Genomic DNA, 10,440 nt, shown 5'->3' on the forward strand with positions numbered 1-10,440 from the left:
TGACTTATTTTCGACTAACTATACTATGACTTTTTTCGACCTACTATAAGCTGACTTTTTAATGACTTTTTCTACATACTATACTATGACTTTTTTTGACATACTATACTATGACTTTTTTTATGACTTCTTTCGACATACTATACAATGACTTTTTTATGACTTTTTTCGACATAACTATACTATGACTTTTTCATGACTTTTTTTCAACATACTATACTATGACTTTTTCTACATACTATACTATGACTTTTTTTGACTTTTTTTCGACATACTATACTATGACTTTTTCATGACTTTTTCGACATACTATACTATGACTTTTTTCATGACTTTTTTTGACATACTATACTGACCTTTTTTATGACTTTTTTTCGACATACTATACTATGACTTTTTTCATGAATTTTTTCGACATACTATATTATGACTTTTTTATGACTTTTTTCGACATGCTATACTATGAACTTTTTATGGCTTTTTTTGACATACTATACTATGACTTTTTTATGACTTTTTTTGACATACCATACTATGACTTTTTTATGACTTTTTTCGACATACTATACTATGACTTATTTTCGACTAACTATACTATGACTTTTTTATGACTTTTTTTGACATACTATACTATGACCTTTTTTAAGACTTTTTTCGACATACTATATTATGACTTTTTTCGACATACTATATTATGACTTTTTTATGACTTTTTTTGACATACTATACTATGACTTTTTTATGACTTTTTTTGACATACTATACTATGACTTTTTTTGACTTTTTTTGACATACTATACTATGACTTTTTTTACTATACTATGACTTTTTTTGACATACTATACTATGACCTTTTTTATGACTTTTTTCGACATACTATACTATGACTTTTTTTGACATACTATACTATGACTTTTTTATGACTTTTTTCGACATACTATACTATGACGTTTTTATGACTTTTTTTGAAATACTATACTATGACTCTTTTAAGACTTTTTTCGACATACTATATTATGACTTTTTTATGACTTTTTTTGACATACTATACTATGACTTTTTTATTACTTTTTTCGACATACTATACTATGACTGTTTTATGACTTTTTTCGACCTACTATACTATGACTTTTTTTTGACATACTGTACTAAGACTTTTTTATGACTTTTTCGACATACTATACTATGACTTTTTTTATGACTTTTTTTGACATACTATACTATGACTTTTTTATGACTTTTTTGACATACTATACTATGACTTATTTTCGACTAACTATACTATGACTTTTTTCGACCTACTATACTATGACTTTTTTTGACATACTATACTATACTATACTATGACTTTTTTTCGACATACTATACTATGACTTTTTTTGACATACTATACTATGACTTTTTTATGACTTTTTTGACATACTATACTATGACCTTTTTATGACTTTTTTTGACATACTATACTATGACTTTTTTATGACTTTTTTTGACATACTATACTATGACTTTTTTTTGACATACTATGACTTTTTTATGACTTTTTTTGACATACTATACTATGACTTTTTTATTTTTGACATACTATACTATGACTTTTTTATGACTTTTTTTCGACATACTATACTATGACTTTTTTATGACTTTTTTGAAATACTATACTATGACTTTTTTTTTATGACTTTTTTCGACATACTATATTATGACTTTTTTATGACTTTTTTGACATACTATACTATGACATTTTTATGACTTTTTCGACATACTATACTATGACCTTTTTATGACTTTTTTTGACATACTATACTATGACTTTTTTATGACTTTTTTTGACATACTATACTATGACTTTTTTATGACTTTTTTTGACATACTATACTATGACTTTTTTTGACTTTTTTTGACATACTATACTATGACTTTTTTATGACTATTTTTTTGACATACTATACTATGACTTTTTTAAGACTTTTTTCAACATTTTTTCGACATACTATATTATGACTTTTTTTGACATACTATACTATGACTTTTTTATGACTTTTTTTGACATACTATACTATGACTTTTTTATGACTTTTTTTGACATACTATACTATGACTTTTTATGACTTTTTTCGACATACTATTTATGACTTTTTTTGACATACTATACTATGACCTTTTTTATGACTTTTTTTCGACATACTATACTATGACTTTTTTTGACATACTATACTATGACTTTTTTATGACTTTTTTATGACTTTTTTCGACATACTATACTATGACGTTTTTATGACTTTTTTTGAAATACTATACTATGACTCTTTTAAGACTTTTTTCGACATACTATATTATGACTTTTTTATGACTTTTTTTGACATACTATACTATGACTTTTTATGACTTTTTGACATACTATACTATGACTTTTTATGACTTTTTTTTGACATACCATACTATGACTTTTTTATGACTTTTTTCGACATACTATACTATGACTTTTTTGACTAACTATACTATATATGACTTTTTTATGACTTTTTTTGACATACTATACTATGACTTTTTTCATGACTTTTTTTGACATACTATACTATGACTTTTTTATGACTTTTTTCGACATACTATACTATGACTTATTTTCGACTAACTATACTATGACTTTTTTTTTATGACTTTTTTTGACATACTATACTATGACTTTTTTATGACTGTTTTTATGACATGACTTTTTGACATACTATACTATGACTTTTTTTGACATACTATACTATTTTTTTATGACTTTTTTGACATACTATACTATGACTTTTTAAGACTTTTTTTGACATACTATTTTATGACTTTTTTTGAAATACTATACTATGACTTTTTAAGACTTTTTTCGACATACTATACTATGACTGTTTTATGACTTTTTTCGACATACTATACTATGACTTTTTATGACTTTTTTGACATACTATACTATGACTTTTTTATGACTTTTTTTGACATACTATACTATGACTTTTTATGACTTTTTTTGACATACTATACTATGACCTTTTTTAAGACTTTTTTCGACATACTATATTATGACTTTTTTATGACTTTTTTTGACATACTATACTATGACTTTTTTATGACTTTTTTTGACATACTATACTATGACTGTTTTATGACTTTTTTCGACATACTATACTATGATTTTTTTATGACTTTTTTTGACATACTATACTATGACTTTTTTATGACTTTTTCGACATACTATACTATGACCTTTTTATGACTTTTTATGACTTTTTTGACATACTATACTATGACTTTTTTATGACTTTTTTGACATACTATACTATGACTTTTTTATGACTTTTTTGACATACTATATTATGACTTTTTGACATACTATACTATGACTTTTTTATGACATTTTTTCGACATACTATACTATGACTTTTTATGACTTTTTTCGACATACTATACTATACTATTTTTATGACTTTTTTTGACATACTATACTATGACTTTATTTTTTTCGACATACTATACTATGACTTGACTTTTTTGACATACTATACTATGACTTTTTATGACTTTTTTTGACATACTATACTATGACTTTTTATGACTTTTTTTGACATACTATACTATGACTTTTTTATGACTTTTTCTGACATACTATACTATGACTTTTTTTTTTGACATACTATACTATGACTTTTTTATGACTTTTTTGACATACTATACTATGACTGTTTTATGACTTTTTTTTTACATACTATACTATGACTTTTTTTGACATACTATACTATGACTTTTTTATTACTTTTTTCGACATACTATACTATGACTTTTTTGACATACTATATATACTATGACTTTTTTCGACATACTATACTATGACTTTTTTATTTTTTTGACATACTATACTATGACTTTTTTATGACATGCTATACTATGACTTTTTTATGACTTTTTTTCGACATACTATACTATGATTTTTTTCGACATACTATACTATGACTTTTTTATTACTTTTTTCTTTAAGTGAACACCTCCAATCAGCTTTATGCAAGTTCGTAACAAACACAAGAGGCCCCTGAATTTAAATTATGTTGAATGCTTTCAATTTTGAACATTAAACACAACGCAGCTTGTAATGAGAATCACATTCCTCTTATTCCAAGATCTCATCCATTGAGACAGCATATCAACATTGATTTATTATATTTTACTAAATTATTTTCGTATTCCGTTTATTTCTTACTTTCTTTTTATCGTTTCTTTTAATCATATAGATTGTTTTTATATTTAATCTATTACAATGTTTTATCAGGGAATAAAATTTGACTTGACTTTTATATCAACACTCTGTGACCTTTTAGTATATTAAAGTTGATCTATTGATGTCAGCCTGTAGTATTAGTCAACACACACTAGACCTTGAGATGAAAACACCTTGGTTCATCTTTAGACCAATTAGTAACCTTACAACAACTGTTAGAAACAAAACCTGCTGTTTCTAAAGGAATATATAATAATCAGTATGATAACAGTATGACACATTCCCTCCCAGTCCTACGGTTCTGTCAAACAGTTACCAGCAACATCTCGTCTGAGACGGTTTGTTCCACTTCTTAGTTCCTTAATCACATCCCCATTCTTTACATGCAGTTTTTCACTTCTTCCTTTAAAATAAGGGAAGAATAATTTGAGTTTTTGTCATTTTATTGCTTTGGACTGTAGGGAAAAAACATAAAAGCAGTTTACTTTAAAACCAACACATCTTGGTTTATTTTTTACCTTTCAAATTATAAATAGGCTTATTAGGAATCATGCATGGAAGACGATACACAAACATGTTACATGAAGCTGGACATATAAAATCTAAGGTTGAACTGACCTGAAGAGCAGACAAAAAATCTGCAGTAGCCAGATGGATACATTTTTGCTGAAGAAACATTAAGTTACATACATCTGCATTTACAGCCGAATCAAAGATTCAGAACTGTCTGTTTTTGATTTCATGAGATTCCTGGGAAACCACTGTACAAATAAACAAAAGGATCTGGATTGTAAGATATATTATAATATCAATATGTAAGATGCATCATTCAAATAAGACTTTCGACAAGCTATTGATGTGGATATATAAAAACACACAGACTTGTTTTCCTTATTTACCAGCATCAAATTTAACCGAAAGGAGCTGAAAGAACTGCCCTTATGCAGTTGCTTTAGAACACATTTTGCAAGGTAAAACTAGATTGAAAGTGGTTTCCCCCATCTCTTTCCAACTAATTTTCATACTGTTAGAAGAAAGAAACTGTTCAGTGTCCCCTTTTCAGAAGGGATTTCTGCACTGTTAAGTGGAAGTAACCACTGTGGCGTCATGGGAAAACATTTATATTTTATCAAATATTTCCCAACCAAAATGGATTCTTTGTAAGGTATGTATTTTCACCATGCGGGGGATCACTGTGTGCTGTATGTCTTCATGTCTCGATACACACAAACTGTACATTATCATGGGTACTGAAGTGCCCCCCTTGGGCCAAATACAGAACTTCAGATTTCAAATTAAAGTGTAACAGTTATGTCCATGTCCGTCCAACAGAGGGCAACATACTCCTCACGATCTTCACTTTCCATCCTTACTGGACAAAAGTACGTGAACACTCCAACATAACACCCGTGTGATGGTTGGACATGTCATTCCAAAACCAAGGGCATTGCTATGTTGCTACAGAGGCCTCCACTCTTCTGGAAAAGCTCTACACAACATTTTGGATCCTGTCTGGCAGCAGGGATTTGCACTGAGCAGTTTTGAGCAGCTCTTTTAGTTTATCTGATTTCACTGTCGCTCATGGTTTGGGCTTTGCAGACTCCTTTGCGGGAGACCTCAAATGCAGTTCCTTTGTAGGTTGCAACACACTGGCTGTTGGTGCGTAGGTATGGCTGAATCTGTTCCCACACCTTGTTTTTGGGGTTCAGCTCTTGGTCTGGTTCACCTGCAGTCAAGAAATCAGTTTGATGTTTTGGTGTCGGTTTGGTTTCAAAATGGTTGTTCGATTTAAATTTATGCTTCTGATTAAAATGTAATAGTACCTGGGAAGCCCTGGAAAACAACTCTGTCCCCTGGTGATGCTCCACTTGGAGGTTCAAGGATTTCAACCCTATCTGGAGAGCTGGCACACATGACCATAGCCTGGGACACCACTCCTCTCGTCTTGGCTGGCTTGAGGTTACACAACAGGACTGCCATGCGGTTCTGCATCTGCATGAGGGACATATGATTAAATACATTTGACAGGCCATTTGCCCCTGACAATAGAAAACAAAAAACATGGTATAGTCTATTAACAGATGAAAACAAAACACATCGAAATTATATTCAAACTTTTATGCTAGTTCTAATCATTTTTTTAATTTTGAGCTTTGAGACCTCTGCGGATTTCCAACATTTAAAAAGACAACTATAAGCAGTTGCTGCCAAAATATCTGAAGAATAAAAATCCAGAATTTGATTAAATTATGTATGCCAGATCTTATAAAGTAATACTATTCAAATGTATTGAGGTGCATCCTTTTACTATTTACTTTTTGAATTTAGAATCACTTTGGAGGCTTTGGCGGTAGGGAAAGTACATACATGCTATGATGTATGCGTTTGTTTTGCTTAATATCTATTCAATTAGAAAAAAATACAGTCAGACCATTTCCATCAAACTTATAAAGCATATCCTCAAATATTTCACCCTTGTTTGCTTGACAGAAATGGAGAATGTTCTGTAAATATGATTTTGATTTTAGATCTTAATGTTAAAGGACAATTTGTGCTGTAAACAAAAGGCGTTCAAACCATGTAAAACAGCCCCAGTGTGCTTGTCATTAAAGCTACACCATATAACCATATTTTAGACAGTAGTGTGCTTCCAACTTTGAGGCAACAGTTTAGGGGAGCCCCTTTCCTGTTTCAACATGAATTCCCAGTAGAGCCTGACTGCACAGAGCCCATCGGACCCCTTTGGGAAAAATTGGAATGCCAACTGGGAACCAGACCGTATCATCCTAAATCAGTGCCTGACCTCAGTTATGCTGTTGTGTGTTTATGAACCTCTCAATACATTCTGGGAATTCTTGTTTGTTAACCAATTTATAAAGTTATGTGACCTGACTTCTGGTAGTTATGAAAGCTGAAACAATAAATCAATTGGTCAACTGACATTCAACTAAAAATGTAAATGCAGCTATTTTGATAATCCATATATTGTCCATTTTCATCAGTTTATTCAATGTGACTTTTTTTTCTGCTTTCCTTTCATTTCTTCCTATTGTAAATGCAATATGTTTTGTTTTTGAACAGTTAGTTATTATGGTATAACAAACATTTACAGACAACAATTAATCAAGAAAATAATCAGTAGATGTATGTTAAGTCAAAACCGTAGTTATTTGAAGCACTGATAATTACATCTAAAAAGCACATGATATTCAAAAAAATCCTTAATCCTGCAATACATATGATTATATGAGTAATTCTGTACCTGCTCCAGAGGTATGTGCTTAGCTAGCCCGCTGACCACTGTCCTCGGAGACGCCTCTCCCACATCGACCTCCTCCACATACAGACCTTCAGTCTCTGGAAGTTGCACAGTTGTGATTATACGTCCAACACGCAGGTCCAGACGAGACACGTCCACCTTGGCTTCATCTTGGCTTGGAGCTGCCTGCTTCTTCTCCACTTTCTCCCCTCCTTGCATCAAAGAAAGACAAGTTCTGTTGTAATAATTAAGCACACAAACTCACAATGGATTTAAAAATGTTCCCGTTTTATTACAATGATTCTTCAAACTAGAACTCTGATATAATAATGCACGCATGTGTTGTGCATCAGACAGTAGATATTCATCAAGTGTTAAGAAACGTTTTGATGAAGAGATGCATCTGTGAGAGTTGTATGCTAAACTAAATTAGCATAATATTATGAATAATTTCAGTTTAAAAGCACTTAATAGTTCTGCCAACTGGTAACTTATAGGGACATTATATATAAAACTCATACTGGAACAATACTGAAAGGCTATCTGAAATCTGCAGCATACAAGTATATTTGAGATAATGCTGCTTCCAACTTTGTGTCAGTTTGGGAACAGAGCTTTCCTGTTTCAATATGACCATGCCCCTCTGCACAAAAGCCAGTTTCACAAAGAAATGTTTCATTAGTTAGTTGTGGAAGAATGGGACCGAAGTGCACAGAGCCCCCCAAGCTAACATATTTGAGATGGACTGGAATGCAGACTGGGAGCCAGACCTTATTACCTAAAATAAATGCCTGACTGACCTCTTGATGCTCAATGAGAGAAAACCCTGTGGAAAGAATTTTGGAGAATGGACCTAGCATGTTAATGTCCACAGTTTTGGAGTAAGACTCAATTTTCTGAAGTACAAATAATGGAAAGTTAGGATTGACAGATATGTCTGCTTCTTTTCTAGTTTCCCTCATTTCTTCCACTACATCCCATATTATAGATTCACTTCCGCACAGTACAGGGTACATTGTTGTAATTGCTCAACTAATGGGGCTCAGTATTTCTGCTGGAATTTAAGAATTTGCACATGTTGCTCATAAAAAAACCTATTATATGCTTCAAATGAAAACTTATTGTTTCCACTCAAGATAAAGAAACCTTGGCACATAAAACACACAATGAGAGGGTTTTGTGGAGAAGAAAAGGTTAACAGAAGCCAGTCGATGCAGGTCTTATGTGAAAGTCTGTTCCTCATTTGAATAGTGTTTCCCATGCACTGTTCCCTCTTGCTGGTTTTAGGACCTAGGTGTCACAGAGATGACTGACTGGGGTCAGAGCTCAGACTGGGTCCAGGTTGAGAGGAGTGAAATCACAAATCGACAGAGGTAGGGACACGATCCCTACATTTTTTTTAAACTAATTGAAAAGCAACAAAGCTGAATTAACAACTGGACTTTTGATAATTAAATCAACTACAGACTTTTTAACAAATAAGCAACACTACTAGTGTACAATAACAACAAAGACAGGCCCTGCATTATATTGCCTTGTAGGCACTGCATGTGACAATTTGGTTTTACATAGAGCTGCAACTTACTTCAAATTCAGATCACAATTGCTCAGAGCCCAAGGTGACATTCAGTTTGTTTGTTTGTTTGTTTTGTCAATTAAAGCCCAAAATCCAGATACATTCTGTTTATCACATGGGGCAAAGAAAAGAGCAAATACTCACATTTGAGAAGCTGCAACCAGCAATTGATTACTCATTTAAAATGTACATAAAGCTATGCTTAATCTAATTGCCACAAACTGACATAGGTAAACTTTTGGGCCAGGTAGTTGGTTCAAGAGGAAAGGCAGCTTTATTTAATTACCACATTTCAAAACACAGACACAATTCAGAGTGATTTTAATAGGCAAAAAAAAAAAAAAAAGCATTACAATGGCATTTAAAAGCAATACAAAAACGGAAATAAATCAATTGAGACATATGTCCCCAACATGCATATTTTGATTTTGAGAAGTTTGGATTGTGTTTTGAATAAAATCTGGTAAATCAAACTATAATAGTCTTGTGGCTGACAGACTGCAAATGTCTGCATCCATTTAGATCAAATGCTGCCAAAGGCATTACACTAACATTGCACTTAAATGGGATTGTTGCACCTGTGCTTTCCCTGAACTCACCTTTGGGCTTGTTATACGTGGACACTCGGCCACGGAAGCCCATCTCGTGCAGCTCCCGGCGGACGGTCCTGGCGCTCACGCTGGCCCCGGAGGCGGTCTGAAACTCGGCGGTGAGAGCCTCCACCGAGGGCGAACACTTCTCCAACGCCACTTTCTCCAGCACTTGTCGGTCCTCCTCTTTGAGCTTGTGCGGTCGGCCGCTCCGGGGCAGAGCCGTGGTTATTCCTCCACGTTTCCACTTCACGATGACAGCGCTCACGGTGGACCGCGGCAGGTTCAGCAGAGCGGAGATCTCACGGACAGACTTCTTGCACATGTGACACCCGACGACGGTCCCCCGCTGGAAGTCACTGAGCTCCTCGCTGCGGCCCATTCTGCCGCAAGTGTTTGGAGACTGCATCCTGCATTGATTTCTCCGCCTACTCCTCCTGTTTTCCCTTTTTCTTCTTCTACGTTTTTGGCAGGTTAAATACTGCCCTCCACAGGATAAAAATAAGCATTAAATAAAAGTAAGGACAGGCCTAAAAATCTAAACTGTACAAGAGCAGTTAAAGTCAAAATTAAAGGGAAGATTACCTGCAAAACAATCTATAATTTTATAATATGATTATGTAATGAGAGGCACAAAGGTACAAAACCAGAACACATGTTTTTAATAATGATAATCCTATCCAAATCTATTGTTTTTTTGTAGTATAAACATGGATAAATTACGTTTTTGGCTGGTTAAATACTGCCCTCCACAGGATAAAAATAC

The 10,440-nt window shown here is 32.7% G+C and overlaps 1 protein-coding gene across 1 annotated transcript; it reads right to left on the reverse strand.

Annotated features, from left to right (window-relative positions):
- Positions 1-4,774: 4,774 nt before the first annotated feature.
- On the reverse strand, positions 4,775-10,083 carry LOC129096190 (aminoacyl tRNA synthase complex-interacting multifunctional protein 1-like). Its single transcript, XM_054604886.1, has 4 exons — positions 9,684-10,083; positions 7,512-7,720; positions 6,073-6,241; positions 4,775-5,975 (listed from the first exon to the last, which is right to left on the reverse strand). The coding sequence occupies exons 1-4, from the start codon at positions 10,081-10,083 to the stop codon at positions 5,809-5,811; spliced, it is 945 nt and encodes a 314-aa protein (XP_054460861.1). The 3' UTR covers positions 4,775-5,808.
- Positions 10,084-10,440: the final 357 nt, after the last annotated feature.

The sequence above is a fragment of the Anoplopoma fimbria genome, chromosome 9 (assembly GCF_027596085.1).
Source record: "Anoplopoma fimbria isolate UVic2021 breed Golden Eagle Sablefish chromosome 9, Afim_UVic_2022, whole genome shotgun sequence".
In the NCBI taxonomy this organism is placed as follows: domain Eukaryota; kingdom Metazoa; phylum Chordata; class Actinopteri; order Perciformes; family Anoplopomatidae; genus Anoplopoma; species Anoplopoma fimbria.

What these genes read in the sequence shown, in the direction of transcription:
- LOC129096190 (XM_054604886.1), bottom strand. Translation starts at nt 10,083, where the DNA reads ATGCAGTCTCCAAACACTTGCGGCAGAATGGGCCGCAGCGAGGAGCTC. An exon ending in CACGTATAACAAGCCCAAAG is followed by an intron (nt 7,721 to 9,683) that starts GTGAGTTCAGGG and finishes CTTTGATGCAAG; the next exon opens with GAGGGGAGAAAGTGGAGAAG. An exon ending in AGCACATACCTCTGGAGCAG is followed by an intron (nt 6,242 to 7,511) that starts GTACAGAATTAC and finishes TCCCTCATGCAG; the next exon opens with ATGCAGAACCGCATGGCAGT.